The sequence below is a fragment of the Sylvia atricapilla genome, chromosome 8 (genome assembly GCF_009819655.1).
Source record: "Sylvia atricapilla isolate bSylAtr1 chromosome 8, bSylAtr1.pri, whole genome shotgun sequence".
Classification (NCBI taxonomy): domain Eukaryota; kingdom Metazoa; phylum Chordata; class Aves; order Passeriformes; family Sylviidae; genus Sylvia; species Sylvia atricapilla.
The window spans coordinates 18,008,088-18,026,279 of NC_089147.1; the positions used below are offsets into that span (position 1 = coordinate 18,008,088).

General features: G+C 40.0%; 1 protein-coding gene across 1 annotated transcript in view; it reads left to right on the forward strand.

Annotated features, from left to right (window-relative positions):
- The window catches only part of VSTM4 (V-set and transmembrane domain containing 4), a 30,688-nt gene that overhangs the window by 4,714 nt on the left and 7,782 nt on the right, over positions 1-18,192 (forward strand). The window contains exons 2-7 of the mRNA XM_066323893.1: positions 465-863; positions 5,214-5,282; positions 6,072-6,179; positions 8,514-8,547; positions 13,520-13,626; positions 14,445-14,506. Coding sequence (XP_066179990.1) covers positions 465-863; positions 5,214-5,282; positions 6,072-6,179; positions 8,514-8,547; positions 13,520-13,626; positions 14,445-14,506 — 779 coding nt within the window. The remainder of the gene's footprint in view (positions 1-464; positions 864-5,213; positions 5,283-6,071; positions 6,180-8,513; positions 8,548-13,519; positions 13,627-14,444; positions 14,507-18,192) is intronic.

Below are 18,192 nucleotides of genomic sequence, written 5' to 3' on the forward strand. Positions count from 1 at the left end.
TTGAGTCAGGAAGTAAGCTCTAGAGAAGAAAATGCTAATTTAAGCTTAAAGCTGGCACAGGAGCAAACGAGCATAAACTGGCTATTGAAATAATTTAGGCTGGAAGTCCTAAGAAGGATGCAAGCTGTCGGAAGCGCTGGTCATGGAACAGCTTTCCAAAACTGTTCAGACTGATAAAAGATTACTTGAAATCGGTCCTGTGACAGTAGCAAGGTCTCCATGTCAGCTCTATGTTATTGATTAGTGACAGAAAAAATGCTAGAGCAGACTCACTGAGGGAGGGCCTCCTGCCGTCCTTAACATTCACAGAGAGGCAGACGATGTCAGGTTCTACAAGGTCATTAAACTGCTGCGCACTACACAGGTACCATGGATTTGCCTGCTGTGGGCTTGCATGCTGGGGCAGATTATGGTGCTGTTGTGCCAGTATGGAGGATCCTTACCATCTTTTTTTTCCTTTGCAGATATTTGTGAGGCTTTAAATGTGACAGTCTCTCCTGGACCAACAGTGCAATACTCTGAGGGGGAAAATGCTACCCTTTACTGCCACATTTCTCAAAAGAGAAAGACAGACAATTTGCTGGCTGTGCGGTGGGTCTTCGCTGCATCACCTACCCAGGAGCATCTGATGATCAAAATGACAAAGTTTGGGTCTGTCCAGTATTATGGAAATTATACTCATCATTTTCACAAGCGAAGACTTCATCTTCTTAAAGAGAAACATGGAACTATGTACAAATTTCTTATTTTAAGCCTCCAGCAAACAGATCAAGGACATTATATATGCAAAGTACAGGAAATTGGCAAACACAGAAATAAGTGGACAGCGTGGTCAAATGGTACAGCAGCTACTGAAATAAGAGGTGAGAGACTACTGATTTCAAGTCTGTAATTTGTTCTTGTCCTGTGATCCCTTCATTTTCTTGTAAGTTCATCTATAAAACATTTGAACTTAGATTATTTTTGAGTGTAATCTGTGGACAGGAGAAGAAAACCTAATACTCAACTTACATTCTGCCTCTTGGTGTTTCCCTTGCTCTTAGTTCTAGTCTAGCAGCAGTTAGTAAGTAGCACTTTTACTATCACTTCAGTACTGTTGTTTATACCACTTGCAGCTAGAAAGCAGAGCTAGAAATGCAGTGGTCAGCTTGCTGGTATTGAGCTTTGGATTTAATGACCTGCAACAAGTGGCAGACATTAACCAAGTTGAGAACAAGCCATCTCTTTGGGATGGATTAGCTCAAAACTTATGCCACCACACCCATACTTTCAGAGATGGAAGAAGTTGTAGTTCGAGAACTGACTCCTTTGAAGAGGTGGTTTTGCTTAGCAGCTGTGCCAACAGTGCTAGCTGGTAAACTACCCCCCTGCTTGTGTCTTTATAAACAGAAAAGTTGATTTCTCACAGGAACAACTCTAATGATAATGCCAGAAAGCAGTGTAGAGTGTTTTCTCATTGATCTAAGTTCTTTAGTGTCTGTAGTGAATCATATGGATTTGTCAAGAGTTCTTGAAAAGGGAATGGCATGTTCCGAGTAAGTGGCAGAAGAAAAAGCAATATCAAATACTGTCACACCACCTGTCATACCCCTCCTCACAAAGAGACACTCTACATCTTTCTTAGCTTCTCAGGCTATTGCTAATTATAACATTGAAACCTCTCATTACTTTTCGTGGCTAAACTCTGGAATTCTGATCAGTGCAGTTATTGAAAAGAAGAAAATCCATCATTTTTCATTCTAGTCCTTAAATAATATTTTCCCCCAGATTTCTAGCATGAATTTTGGAAAAGGGATTTGAGACCTTATGGCTTCATCATTTTCACACTGTCTGCTCAGCTGTATTGCTGCTCTCCACTTGAAGTGACCCAAAGCAGAGCAGGAAACCTGAGACAAGGCTGGCCAGCCTGTAGAGGGGTAGAACACCCTGTGGGGATCTGAGGCAAACACCAGAACCACCCTGGCCCCTTAAAAGCATATTTATTCTGACTCCAAATCCAGATTAAAGATACCAAAAGATATCTGAAATACTGGATATCTTTAAATGTCATAGCAACTGTTTTACCACTTAAAGCCTCTTGACTGGAAACAAAAGACCACCTTTGCTAGCATTTGGCTAATACACCCTGATTTGTATGGTACTTGCTGCACTTGAGAGGGAAGGTAACTCTTTTCCAAGTACTGATATTTTCTAGTTTTCCCAACAGTAACACTTGGGTTTTTCAAGGAAATTTTATTCCAAACACATTTTGTATTTTATATTATGATCAGTTGCATTTTTATTGCAAAGGGATTTACTTGTATTACAGTTAGGCCCAGGATGCAACAAAAGGAGCAATACAAATTGCCTGAAGAATTTGGATACTTAAGTTCCACTGCTTGTGATTTATCAAATAAGGTAGCAGTGTTCCACCACATCACAGTTGCTGTGTTGCCTGACATTTTATTCCTATAGAGCATCTGCAGTTATGCCCAAGTTCAAAATAGTATCTTTATGCTAAAGCACCAGGCAAATTTCTTAAAACTTTGCACATCAAGCAGAGGCAGAAGTAGAATAATCTCTTTTTTTTTTTTCTTTTTTTTTTTTTTTTTTTTTTTTAAATTTTAAATTATTCACAGGAAGAGGATGTTACTGTGAAGGACGCAGATTTCCAGGGAGAAAAGAGAAAGGATAATTCTGCTTCTTGAAACTTGAAGCAAGTTGACAGCTGTATCTGTAATATCTACTGCTATTAATTTATATTCAGATTTTGTTATTTGCTAGGAAGTTTGGCTATGTAAATTGGCATAGGCCATTAAGAAGTTGCAAATGCATTTTGTTGCAACACATAAATTTGTACAAATACACATTGGACTTACAGAAAAACAATTGAGTTACAGGCTACAATTCCTTACTGTGTAATGATGACAGTTAAATTTTAGCTGCATATCTGGCTTCTACTTTAGGGACAAAATACATTTCTTTGGAAAGGAAGCCTTGTTGTGGAGATGGAGCCCTTAGAGTTTTTTGTTCCTGCACTCATGTTGGCTACAGCAACTCTGTAGTGTTTTCGGAAGGTCCACCTGAAATTTGAACTGTTGCAGTTTGCCCCTTTCAGTGTTGTGAATACAAGACATTAGATAGCATTTATAAGAAGGCTCTGTTAAATCTTGTGGGTAAAACTTAGAGAAATCCGTGTGCCAATGTTGCCAAGAAATGTCTCCTAACCCTGCCACGCAATGTCTTCTGTCTAAGATAAGGTCAACCTTTTCCCCTTCCCCCATATTCTCATTAAAGGCATCTCCTTCTTTCCTGGGCTTGTGTCATCAATGTCAGCCTAAAACCAAGTTAATTATAGTAGAGAATACATTAAAAAAATCTAGTTTATCAGAGAAAAAAAAATCAGAGAAATGGTTCTTCTACTCTCTTCATATCAGAAAACTCAAAAGAATCAGTATTCTTCTCAGAACAGTATTCGGCACCCCAGAAATGTAATTTACAATCAAGCAATCCCTCACAAAAACAACACATCTCTTAGGAAGAGCAATACATGTTCCAAATGGTTCACAATTCAAGGGAAGAAACTACTTGTAGGAGGACAAACATAGAAAATTAGGCAGTTCTGTTGGGGAAGATGAATCAGGGAAACCTTATGAATATGATTGCTTAGCAAAAGATTCTGAAAATATGAAACCTATAATCAAAATAGAAATGAAAGCTTACTTTGAGTTGTAGGATACTGAGTCTTAGTTACTATATAACCTGAAAACAATAGTCTAGCTAGCTGAAGGAGAATCCCTTTTGATTGAGCAATACCTTTCTGCTGGCTAAGGGATCCAAAAGTCAATGTAGCTAAACAGAAGTTTAAAGAGTAGTTTTTAGAGTTTAAAAAATAACACAGTATGGTAATGTAGTAGTTCTTATAGGCTGTATGTAGATTCTATAGGATTTTGTGTCTTGTATTGGTCGGTCACTGTAACTTAGAATATTCATCACAAAAGGAGATATAATATGTTGTAACAAGGACCTCGCTCTCTTACCTCTCCTCTTAACTCTTAACTCTTAGCTCTTCCTCTTCCCCCTACTCTTGCTCTCTGATCCTTGCTCTCCTACCCCTGCTCTCTTCCCCCTGCCACTTTGCTCTCTTGCTCTCTTCTCTCTCAGCTCTCACCCTGCTGTTCTTTCTCCCTCTCTCTTTGGCACTTCCCTTCAGCCGAGGCTGGTGGCTGAAGGCAAGGCCCTTTGACCCACGACCCTTGCAATAAAACCACGTGCTCTAGAATATCGTAGGTCAGCAGAGTGCCTTGTCCCAGCCGTCCGTGGACTCGCCTACAAGTCCAACTATAATCTTACTTGAATGGACAACAAAAACAAATAGATGATCACAACAATCTGTCTTGTTGGGAAGCTTGTTTATTACAATTTCCCATAGAAGAAAGTCTGAGTTCTTAAATATTAGTTGCATGAGGCATTTTCTAACAGTAAAAATGTTGCAAGATACAGGAATGCAAGATTACTTTTTTCCCCCAAAATGAACAAAAGCCCTTTTTTCAGGGAAGTTATCCTGAAATGCTTGCCAAAGATCTACACATGTGATGCTTTCATGCAACAAATGAGTTATTTGTTGAAATATTCAGGATGAGCTTCCCATCACAACTGAAGAGAAAATTTCATTAGTCCTGAAAGTTGTATATCCATTGATCTAGCCCCACACTTCACATTCCTGCAGGGCACTCCTTAATGAATTCCTTTGCCAGTAAGATAATTGTTCTCTAATGATTTTGCCACATAAAGCTCTCTTGGAGGTTCAGACCTCACTGGCAATCTGGAGGATATTACCAGACTCCCATTTCATTGTAGTGATTGCTAGAGGAAGAAAAATCATAGAATTGACATAAGTGACATCATCTAATCTGATATCATAAAAAATATCAGCATGCATAAACAATGTGGCTGAGGAGAGCAGAGAGAGTTTTGAACAACGTTTCAGCATTTGGATTGTGGTTCTAGGCTGTACAGCTGTTGTATTGACAGTCATCCATCCTCCTAAAACACAGAGAATAATTCTGTGCAGCTGAACTGTTTTATTGAAAGGCAATTAGATGAAGCAAGATCTTGGGACACTGAAGTCTGAGGCTTCAAGAGTATACATTTACTTCATTTACTTCAAGAGGTTCAAACTTTTTTGCCACATGTTTCTCAATTTTTGTCCTGCTTTCTTTGTTTTTTTCCAGTGATTTCATCAAAATCTTCTGATCATCCCACTTTCAAGAAAAGCCATGAAGCTTGGAAGTTTTTCGAAGGTAAAGCTGCATCTAACTGCTATGTTTTTATACATGATGTTAGTTTAGTCCAATAGACAGAACAACTAAAGTGCCCCAAATCAGGACCAATTTTCCTAGTTCCTGTTCAAACCCAGCCTTGCCTGAGGAAACATCCCACAAAGTACAAGGAATACTGGACAAAAGACAGTGGAAGAGTCCAGCTTCAGTTTCTCGTGTATCTGTTATGGCCAATAGAAAAATAACCACTGGAAATATGAATAAAAGCCATGAAGGGAGACTAAGGCTGTAGTTTGAAAAAGACAAAAAGAATAATACAAAAATTTCAAGCCAGTGCTTCCAGCAGAAGCAGTGCAGACCTTCTTCCTTCTTCCCCAGCCACTCAGCACTCACACTGCCACTTTTCTTGTTTAATTGTTTGTGTGTTTGTTTTTTTTCTTTTGTTACCATAAAAAAAAAAAAAAAAAAAAAAGCACAGCTGTTTGAGCTGGGAAATAACCCAGCTGAAGTCCTTTTGGGTTTTGAGTTGTTAAAAAAATCCACAAAACCCAAACCAGTCCTTTGTTTGCTCCTGAAAGTCACAACTCGTAAGTGCAGTCATGCCTATTTGCAGTTTTGCAGACTTCAACCAAATTTTAAACTCAGCAGGATACTACAGGAAAGTTTCAAGAGTGTTAAACTACTTCTGAACTGTTACCCTAAATCTTTTGGGCCAGAGTCTGTTTAGATCTTGTGGATGTAACTTTTTTCTGTCCTGTCATCATAAAGCATCAGCTGCAAGAGTGATCATCACCTGTGCTTGTGTTTCAGATCTGTATGTGTATGCAGTGTTCGTGTGTTCCATAGGAATCATCAGTGTCCTACTTTTTACAGTTGTCATTCTCTGTCAGTCACTTCTGAGCAAGAGGAGATCCACAGGTGAGCCAAATGCCATTCCTGATGATTGCAACGCGCTTGCCAAAAAGGGGGACGGGAGAGGGGACAAGACAATGCAGAGAAAGCAGGAAAAATAAATATTTCCTTGCCTTGATTGTGTTTTTAAATATAATTGGTAGGAAGAAAAAAATTCTACCAGCCAAATTAGAACAAAGGCATTTTCTTCCCTTTAAATAGGAAGGAAATAAAACTTTACATTTGCTTTGGACTTTTCGAAAATGTTTTGCCTTTGCACAAATAGAGGTTGAAGGTGTTGGAATTTCTTTCAGCGGAGACAAAGTGCTGAATCATTAAGTTGCATTCTGACCAGAAGCTAAAATTTTGCATGAGTGATGTTTCTCCAAACGTGTAGAAGGGTTTCAAAACAATATTAACGCTGTTCTATTTTATTCTCCTTTCTTGAGTAGCTCTCAATATTCTTGGGAATTTGGGGGGTTCTAAGATCTGTGGAGTAACCAGTGCAGGCTCTACTTTCATTTCAGTTTAAAAGTGGTTTATTTGGAGACACAGGCTGCAAGGATGAGATACCAGCACACTTAGCAGCCACCATGTCAGAGGAGAGTGTAAGGACCTTTGAACAGAAGCTTTCAGAAGGACTTTGGTTAGTGACTTGCTTTGTTAACAGGAGAGAATCATGACTTTGCTGCCTCTGCAGCCTACACAGATCCCACGAAGGAATGAGTGACTCAGATACACAAGTGAAAGACATGTAAGCCCGAAATAGACGTATAGAGAAGCCCTTGCCTGACCACAAACACTTTTCAGGCTGTGGCTCCATCTTCCTGGTAGTGCACTTAGCAGAGTTAGTCTGATTCTAACTGAACCAAACAACTCTGCTTGCCACGAGGAAGGAGCAGGATCGATGTTATTCTTCCTACCCTGTTAAGTGATGACAAAGGTCTTGTCCCAAGGAATACCCACAGTTAAGTATGTTGGTCATGGTGAGTCACTCTGAATCCACAAGCACTAGACTGATGTATCCCAGGTTTGCCTGAGCAGACATTGGGTTAGAATTTGCTTGGTTTTGTCAATTTACTGCTGTGAGCATACAAGCAGCTTGAAGAAAAGGTCTATTTATGCTGAACCAACACCAGCTAAATATTGAAATAATACATAATATAAATTAGGGATATACAAAAGAGAAAAAGTAGGTTCTTCCGAGCTGCTAAAACCTTTCTTCGCTGCCCAAATATCTGAATATTTGCATGCTCAAAAACGTGTCACCAGTGTACATGAGCATTCCCTTACTCCCTGAGGATCAGGTCTGCTGTTCTCTTGCACATTTAAAGAAGGCCTGACAGGCAGATGGAAGCGCTGCTTTGACTGGCTTAAATGTTGTCCCTGTTAGCCCCAGCTCCTGGTGCTCTCAGCACCCGTTTCCTTAGGACCAAAATGCATCTCCTGGGAGCTGTTCAGCTCCCTTTGAATGGGAAAATTCTAAGTCCCAATATGAAAACTTTCCTGTAGAGAGGGGCATAGTCATGTGAGTGCCCTGTTGTCTGGTTTTCATGGTCCTTTAAAGAACAGGGAATGAAAGGGAGGGGCATGTCTGTGTTGCATTCAACTTCACATCATGACCCAGGGATGCACTCTCTCGTCCTTCTGAGATGTAAATTGGTAGTAGGTTGACCAGAAGAGCCAGAGTCTGTCCTTTAAGAGAGGCATAGAAGCCACAAAGCCATGAAAGAGCATCTTAATAACCCTGGCTCCTAAAAGGCTGCAGTGGGGGCAGCTGCCCTTGCTCAGGACTACTGACTCAAAGGAATATGAAGTGGAAGGATTTACACAGCTCACACACGCAGCTGTCAGAGACAGGATGGTGGCTGGACTGAACCTCTGATCTGATCCCAGAAGGGATCCCTTTATGCCTGTGGCCACAATCTGACTTACATTAGGAACAGCCGTGGCTCCTGTGGGTGAGTGGTTTATTTCAGGCTTCTGGAAATAAATACAGGCACCACAAGGGAAATAAAAGTCTTCAAAGTAAAATTACTGGCCTGCTGTGCTTTTCCTTAGCAAGCTGTCTTTTGACTGTACTGGCCACTGGAATGTGTGTTGCCCAGCATTTCCACAGCAGATTTTTGGTGTTGTTTAACACATTCCCCTCTCCCAAGACTAGATGTGTCTTCCAGACAGACTGGATTTTAAAGCACAGTACAATGTATGGTGACTATCCTTAGCTCTCCCAGTGTAACAACCTGGCAACTGCACCATCTCAGCAACACAGGTTTGTCTGCAGTGCTCATTTGAAACTTATAAACTGTGTTGGTGTGAGGCCACATTTTCTTTCTTTTTTTCTTTTCTTTTCTTTAACAGTGAAGCATTACCTGGTGAAATGCCCCCAGAACAGGTAGGAGATTACACATCTCTTAACTCTAAACCAAGGTACTAGTTTTGGATTTGTGTTGCTATGTATGCTGAAGAATAGAAGTAATGTTTTCAAAATGCTTATGCAAACATAAAGAGTTGCAGATCCCTGACTCATGAATGTTCCTGCTGTGCATGAAAAGAGAGATCTGCCTGGGCTATCTGTAGGCCCTCCAGTGACAACCCTCTCCTAGATACTCTGAATTGCTTTCTGTGTGGGTTTCTAGGGCTCCCTAGTACCTGATGGGATGGTTATAACCTAAATTGTCCATGCATATAGAACAAATCATAATGTTACCCAGGGATTCCCATACACAGAAATGGAGTGGGGCTCAAAAGCAGATTTTCAAGGCCCACAGTCTTTTCCCTGAGCTGAAGACTCCAAGTGATGAGAAGAATTCTTCTGCTGCTGCAGTGTTAATTCTGTCCCTTTAAATACCAACTGCTTCCAAAAGTTTTTGATGGTGTGGCCATAAAACTGATTTCCATTGTATAATTTCCCTGATGGGTATATTGGACTGGAACTGCAATAAAAATATATGACAAATATTTTACCAACCAAAAAGATGAAGGAGAGATATCTCATAACAGCACAGAAGCACAGCTGTTTCCCCAGTTTTCAGTGACAGAAACCATGTGTTTCTAGCCTTGCAGTTTAAATCCAATACCTCTTGGTATCACATACTGTTACTCATAGTTTCCTTAGACACTATGGGATTCAGTGCCAGGTATAGCATACCCTAGATCGTCTAACAGTGTGATTTTTAGTGCATTCTCATGGGATTATCATGGTATTCAATCTAACTGGCACTCAGATGGAAGTGACATCAAAACAAAGCAGCACAGGGTTCAGGAGAGGCCAGTACAAACCAAGACATTCATGTTATTCATAGACAGATCTTTGTTCTGTGACCTTGACCAGCCATTGCACCACCCAAAAATTTAGAGACAGCTCAGCAGTTTTCATTTTTTTTTCCTGGATGTTTTCACTTTCCCCCTTCTTTATTAGCTGCTGGGACAAAGTAGGAATTACAAAAACAAACAAACAAACAAAAAAAAAAAAGGGGGGGGAGAGGGAGGAAATCAAAGTATATTGGTAGGAAGCATAAAAAGAGAAGAAAAATGACAACCAACTGAAGAAATGGAGCATGGCAGTCAGATAAAAACTCATACTACAAACTGTGACTCTCTGGGAAGAGATAATGTAGCAGTGATACTGCTGCAGACACTGAACATAAGAGGCTAAATAGCAGGGAGAGAACAAGCCAATGTGATGTCTTCACCATAAAACAGATTCTCTAGAAGTGAAAGGAATGCATGACTCTATATGGATAAAAACACAGTCTTATGTATTTCAGTGTGACAAGTTATGCTAATGAAATCCTCAATCACACAAGTGCATGCCTAAAGTGCATTGACTTCAGGACTTGAAAGTTAAATAGCTATGAAAGTGTTACCAGCATCATAATTGTTGTATTTCTCACTTGGTACCATTTATTTTCCACCCTCTGTTAAAAACACAAACCATCACTTCCTTTGAATACATTGCATTTCACCTGCAAATTGTCTTGAAACTTATTTCAACACACTTAGACCCAAAACCTACTGTCTAAATATCCATTAGGCCAAACTGATTAACTAATTTGCATGAGATTCTTGCCATTTAAAATTACTACTGTGCAAAACTCAGCCTTGATTAGAGAAGCTGAACTCCAACTCCCTTAGTGATATTTCAAACACAGAGTAGAATCCAGTTTCAAAATTACATTAATAGTCTGATGTCTAAGAAATGTCTGTATTCCCACTGCAGTAATACCTAAGCATCTTAAAATATTTTATGTCTTGACATCAGAATGATGTTTTTACTTTTAATTGGAATTTAAAGCACAATGGGATAAGTTATTTGCCCCAGGTCTTACAAAATGGCCATGGTAGAAAAGAAAATTAAATCCAGATTTCCTGAGTATAACAAAGCAAATGTTTAGGTTTTGGTTTGCTACTTGACCAATAACAAATTAAGGAAAAAAAAAAGAGTTGACCAAAACTCATTTCTTTACCACACTTTAAAAATAACTACCTAAATAAAATAGTACAGTTATTTTTAGTTTTCCAAACCACCTAATTCAATTTCTTGGTGTTTTCTTTTCTTTAAATATCCTTCTTCATATTATTTTCCTTGTTATTGGATCAGTTTGCCAGTTTTCTGATCCAGAAACCCCCAGGAGGTGAAGCTTTGAAAACAGGAACATTATTTTCTGTCTTTTATATTTGTGTTGGCCTGAAATCTCTAGTCCTTCAGTGACTGTTCTTGTGGAGATAAGTAGTTGGGGGTAAATAAAGTGTTTGCCTCATAAAGCTGTCCACCTTGGTTCCACAGGGCCAATCTCACATTAGGGGAGAAAATTCTGCCACATGGAACCAGAAACAAGAATCCAGCCATCCCTGGCACCTTTTCACACAGCTCTCCTATCTGGAAAATATCCAAATAACTCCTAGTTCACTCAAGTGAATTTTTTGTCACCCTCCTGCCGACCTTTGACAAGAGAAAATAGCTGACTTAGATAACAACAGGAAAAGTTCCACATCCTAGACTCTAATAAGGGTAGCAAAGCCAAAATTCTAGTAGTTTCTCAGGTCTTGCAGCAGCCATGACCTCCAGGGAAACTGCTGCTTTGGTTCCATGATTATTACACACCTTCCACACCTTCCACAGGTTACTGCCCCAAACCCCTGTATTTTTCTTGCTCTTGAAAAACTTATTAGAGCCTTCCAGAAATGCGCAACGTGACACCGCTGAAATAGAAGCCAGGGGGCTGAAGAAGGAGCTGGAGATAAAAAACTAACTTTCCTTTTGGACATAGAACAAGAAGAGGTCACAAAGAGGCAGTGTTTCAGAGCCAAGGAGTCTTTTCTGAGCCTCCTTGTTTGGTTTGAGGAGCTCAGTTCTAAGACAGCAAGTATAGTTATTGTATCTCCCAGAATTAGTTAACCCTGTGTGGCCCTGGCATTGAAAAGGAACCTGCAAGTCTCAAATACATTTCTTTGTAGCTTCACTTTTCCCAGCAAAGCAGGAATAGTGACTGATGCAATGAATTGACACTAAGCCTTTTCATATACTGTGCTTGAAGAAGTTATATCTGAACAACAGCATCTTTAAGTTACACATCTGCCTTGATGACCTTGGATTATTAAACCCAAAAACATTTTAAGAAATTATTCCCATTTCCTTTTTGTTAGTCTTTCTTCTTGGTAGTTTGCTGTTTGTACAAAGAAGCCAGGCAGAACAATTTCATTTTCTGCTGGTTTTAAAACATTTCATCCTGATTTTAGTAAAGAAACAAATGGTTGTTGTGGGATAGGTTCATATTAGAGCAGGCAGACTTCGAAATTGTTTCAATCCAACCCTCAGTTTACATAAGATGTGATTTATTTGTAAATCGCAAACATATTTTATTTTTTAAACACATTTTAGAAAGTTTGGTGGCAAACCTATGTTTGTGACTGAGTACATGAAGCAGAACTCAGAAAAAATCTGCAAACCAGAGTATTTTTGTAATCCACACAAGTTTAAATCCAGGGTGATTTTACCAGTGGTAGTGACATTCATTTGGATTTACAACTGTGTAAAATGCTAATGTCTGTAATTCTGTTGTTCTTGTGTGGGCAATAGCTGAGACATCCTAACTTTCATTAAGCCTTTGGCCCAGTCTGAATATTTTATCCTATTAATATAAAGAGAATGTTTCATTATGCAAAAAGATCTGGAGAAGAACAGGAACTTGGGACAAAAGATTTAAAATTCAATGAAATAAGTGTCAGTGTTACGACTGTGGAGACCCTGGTTGTGTTCCATGACATGGTGGAGCTCACAGTGCAGAAGAGAAAGGTCCCCACAGTCACACTGCCCCAACCTTTCTCAGGGTGAGCCCAGGGGCAGATGCAGCTGATCAAGGACTGCTTGCCAAGTCACCTCCATCACTGTAGCCATCATAACTAGATGGTTATCCATCACTCTCCCTCCACCACAGCTATAAGTTAAGATTCCTTTCATTACCACTTAAGCTGGTACAATTTTATTCCCCTTTAGCTGCAAGGAGGGAGCTCCAGCAGAGTCAGTTCCCACAGCTGAGCAGACCTGCAGTGATGATCACTGCTACCTGACTGCACATCCAAGCCCTGAATATTCAATGCAGGATTTTTGATCTCAGCATTTGGGAGGTGATGACGGAAAAAAGTAATCCAGCCTTACAGGATGTTAAATTCTAATAGCCCAAACACAGAAACTCTCTTGCATAGGAGTCCATTTACAGTACAACTTGTATTTTTCCCTTACAGCTAAGAGCACCTTTTCAGTACAGACGTATGGGAGAATGTCTGAGTTAGAGGGTGGAGCACAGCTTCTTGTTTTACATCCCCTGGGCACACTGGCCCCTTTGAAGAAGCCAGATTTTGCAGATGTGGGTTTGTGAGCTGTCTGAAGACAGGCTGCATGCTCTCCTAGTCCCTAAGCTAGTCTTAGTCCAGAATCTGCATTGAAGATTTTGCCTTTCTGTAGACTTCCCATGGGAGCTAATGCAATTATTGTAATCTCTCTGAGCCTCTGACCCTTGAGGCAGAAGTTCACCCTGGGTGCAGCAGTGGGCTCATACATGCTTTTAAGGAATAGGTGCTATGAAATGGGTCATGTTTAAACCTGGCAGTTTGCATTTTCTATGCCAGGATGAGTGAGACTCTTTGAGTTTCTCAGCCATACTATATGGCTGAAAAAATGCAAAACTCTGAGCGTTTCCAACCCCTGTAAGACATTTTTCATTATATACCCAGATTAGAATCCAGGTTGTTGGACACAACTCCCACAAGTAGAAGGTGATGTGTTTGCATGAACTCACAGGGACAAACTTTCTTTTCCTCCGTTGCCTTCATTTTCCCCTCACTTTTGGGCCTGTGCTTTGCAGCTCTGGGGAGACAGTTACCAGTGTGACGAGCATGTCTCCGCTACAGCCTAAGAAGGTAAAGAAAAAGAAAGAGAAACTGGAACAGCCACCAGCCATCCCAGCAAAAGGTATGAAAACAAAGTATTTCAAATCCTGAGCACAACCATGGAGGGATAGCAGAGTGTGGGATGTCAGGAATCTCACACTTTGCCATTGTCCCTGCCTGTGAGGTGGCCTGTACTTGCTCCCATCTGTGGGGGAAGAAATGCCCTGTACCTGGCTGTCACCTCCCTGCAGCTTTGGCCATTCTGAGATGCTACTCAGTGAGTCCAAGCAGGAGGTCTCAGCCTCCACTAACTAGAGGGGAAAGAGGAACCTCTGCAGCAATATTCACCCTGCTCAAAGAGAAGATTAAAGTTAGGCAAGCTGAAATTACTTGTTTTGGGTATTCTGAGGAAAGCCAGCAAACTGCACTCTTTGAAACTGCTGTTGCACTCGGGAAGTCAAGCAAACTGAGGAGGTAAAGACCAGCCTCTTTAGGACTTCATTTTCCAAGAGGATTTGCAGCTCCAAGGTCAGTCTCACAAACTCATGCGTGTACTTTCTGAGTAATGCTGCCAGTGCCAAGCCAGTTGGAGAGAGGAGGGAAAGGACCTGAAGATTTACTGTGGGTTAGGTCACAAATGATCAGTTCTGAGGGGGTATACTTGCTCTAGCATTTGCATACAAACAGCATGCCTTCTTTAATCTTATGAATTTTTCTAATTTAAAACATTCATTATGGTTCCTTGTAAAACACCTACAATATAGTTAAACTCATATATAAGTACATGCATGTGCTTCTTACTTGCTATTAATATGTAATTTATAAATTGCTAATGCATATACTAAAAATGACAGTGAATGATAATAATATGAAACGATCTCTTAATATTTATTTTTGTAGCTCCAATTGCCAATAATTTCCCGAAGCCCAAGCTCTTGAAACCTCAAAGGAAATTGATCCTGGTGAGTAATTTTGTATGACATATTTTTCTGCATATTCTTCTTTCCCAATACAAATGCTGTAATGTTGCCAGAACTTTAGGTTCAGATATTATAAATGGCCTTAAAGAATCATACAGATAGGGTTTTTTTAAGTAATAATTTTTCAAGTAACGAATTATCTTGGTTCTTTTAATTTTGAGTATTATGTTACATTGGATTATGTTTTCCAGCTTTCTAACAGTTGTCATGTCTACAAACTTGGCCTCTCCTTAAATGAAACCTGCTTTTCATTCTCATGTGCTTATGGCAGCTGGTGTTTTGGAAAAAAATACCAGTTACTGACGGAATCATAACTGTAGTGTTCACACTTTTTTTGAGACTTTTCAAGTGAGAAATGGGGAGTCTTATTCTACACTTCAGTGGTGTAAGTCAGAAATGCCTTGAATTGCAGGAATAAGATGGGTATATATAGCTCATACCAAGGAAAAAAACCCTTCATATAACAGTTTCTTTTGGGTATGAGTTTCTGATGGAAAAATACCCTTGCAGATACTTGCCAGACAAATCAGATGGGTGGTGAGATGTTTCTCTGCTTTTGTAACAAAGAAGTACCTGGATGAGACATCCAGTGGTAATAGAGTGACACAGTTTTATACCAACTCATTCAGATTCCTATATCTGCAGTGGTCTGCTCTGCTGCTTGTGTAGACAACAGAAAGAGAGGTGAGTTAGAGTCAGAGCCTGGTGTTCCTGGTAATTCAGACCACTGCTCTGAGTTGCCTTTTGGGAATCCTTTCTTCCTTCTTTGGCAATAGAGGGATCCCAGAGAGACCAACTTTCTATATTAGGTGAACGTGGATGCCTAAAATTATGCCACTGGAATAACTCATACACCATGTGATGGTTTCACTTTCAGATGAGGCCTAGAATTGGGAACCTTCCCATGAATTGTCAGTAAATCCTCTACTTCTTACAACCTTGGATACCTGGGCATAATGCTAGGTGTTTTGAGAACAGTTCAGCTCATCTTGTAGGCAATTTTATTTCTTGGATATGGAGCTCATTCCTCTGCTGGTCCTGCTGGGATTGCCTCTTGGCCAGACTGCTCATACACTTAGGCTTTGATAGATGAAGAAGCAGAGTTTTAAAACTCCATAAAAAAGGCCTTATGTAGACATAGGTTAACTGTGGCAGGCCAAAGCTATGCTAGGAGGACAAAGACACAGATGAGAGCATGTGGGACTGGGGGTGACAGCCGCCCTTTGCCGTGCCCACGGTGTAAATCCCAGTGCCCGGCACATCAGTAACCAGGCAGCCTTCAGCTCTCTTAGGAAAAGCCCTCACCAGCTAAAGCCCTCAGACTCTTCCTGCAGGTCAATAAAGCACATCAACACATGCTGAACTTGAAGGAAATCTGTTTTCAGACACTATTTCTTTCTGGAATAATTCCAAGGATAGCCCTCAAACAGCTGTTGGCTCTTCCCTTCCTGCTACGCAACACCAGTCAAGGTCCAAACACTGGAGGCGAGCAGGAGTAAAGCCTTTCCAAACAACAAAATCAGCTTTGTCTCCCCTCGCACAACAAGGATCCACACGCTGCAGACAGCAAACTCTGTTTTAATGCCTTTGATGCTGGACTTCAGTCTGGCAGCTGTTTCCATAAGTTGTTCTCTTCCCTTTCATATTTCACCTCAGAGCGCACCTGGAGAGATGTAGCAGCCCACAAAAAATACACAGTCTATGGGCATGAGTTAGTTTTAAGTTAAAAAGTGATCCAACAAATATGGACTCATCCAGCAACAAAGTGCTTTAAGGGACAAAGCAAACTAAACCAAAGTCAGTCCATAAGGCACATTCAGTTCCCAGAGCAGTTTCCCAATTCTGTTCCTCTTACCTCCTTTTACAACACAGTCGTCTATGTTTTTGTATTCTCAGGAAAAAATAATCCATACTTTCTGCTTTGAAACTACTTTTTTTCAGTGAGCAAAATTAAACTAGTTGGAGTTAAAGAAGTTTAAAGAAAGATAAAAAATACAGCAAATACAGCGAAAAAGGCATATCAAAAACATCTAAATGAAACTCTTTTTTATTTTTAGCAAACTTGCCTCCCCCTTTTAATTCTCAAAAAATTCTCAGATTTTATATTTTCCATCTGCCTTGGGGCAAAAAAAATTATCATCATCCTGCCAAATCTCTGCAGGATAAAATAACCTTTTCTTTCCAACTATAATGATTGCACAGCTGGTGTCTACACTAGGTTTTTTTTCACTGATGGCACACATCACATTATCACTACTGCGAAGACACTCACAAATTGCTGAGTTTTGGGCTACTTCTGCAGCTTCCCTGTGCAACCCAAGGAGGGGACTATATTGGGGCACCAGGAGAATATTCTAGAAAACCTAAGCTAACAAGCTAGAGTGTAAAGGAACATTACAAAATAATTCCAGTGTTTTGGGAAATTTTTTGTAATAGCCTAAATACTAGCAAAATTATTTCCAGAGGACATATGCTTTTGGTTTCTTGAAAGATGTTTATAATAAACTAGAGAATTTCTTCTGTTGTTAACGTGCTAGAGTGGGTTGTAGTATAATTTTACAAGAACACAATAACCTGGATAAAATACTGACATAATCTCAATGAAAATTTAAAAAAAGAGAGCGAGAGAGCCTAATACTAAGTTCAATTGCACAGCTTTGAGTAGAGCCTTTTAAATACTCTGTTTCAGTCATATTGCTTTTGCTTTAGCCAGAAAAACAATTCTGTGCTCCCCTGTTGCAAAAATATTCCCCATCAGTGTCATTCTCTATTAGCATCAATGAGAAATGTGTACAGATCAAAGGAAATAGAGATGCCGAAATGCAAAAAAGGATGTTTTTTATAGCATGCAAGAAGCACAGAGAGTCATTACGAAGAAGAAAATTCTGAGGGCCCACAAACTCTTGTCTCTAAGGGCTGTTCTGCTCTAGCTTTAAGTACTTAGCCCTTTGAGTTGGTAGAGATAAATCTTCTACTTCCTCAACCAAATTTTCTGGTAAGCCTTTCATTGCCTCCTAGAGATTAGCTGTCATAGCCCAAGAGTGTCAGCTACAGAACATCATCTAAATGAAAAGGCTTTAGTGTCTTTTCATGAAGGTTTAAACCATCAATCTTAGGAGCTCCTGTGTGATTCACTACAACCAATGGAAAGGATGCAACTTCAGATTGGATCAAACCTTAAATCTTCACTTATGCAACATTTTTGTTGACTTCATCATTTTCACAGTAAATTTTAAGGGGAGATATACCTGCCCAAATAAGACAGGCTAAATGGAATCTTCTGATTCTGCCACTGACGTGCACTCTGCTGTATCATATAAAAATCACACTTTGAATTCAGGTAAATATCTCCTGTAGTACAAATGATCCCCTTGGGCTTAGTTCTTAGTTCTTCAAGACGTCCATGTAAATGTCGCAGTCCACAAGAGTTGGCTTCTGCTGTTCCTGCACTGACTAACCTCTTGAATAACCTCTCTGTTGAACAGACTATATCTGACTTGTTGCCCACCACAGAGTACATGTTGTTCCTGTGTGACTTCTGCAGCAGAGTCCTCTCAGTGACCATAGTGCTGAGCTATTTAAGAGAAGCATCCTTCTGCCTTCAGCTCATGCAGTGTAGACATTGTTTATTTCAGCATGGATTGGATCACCAGTGGCTCAGCACCACA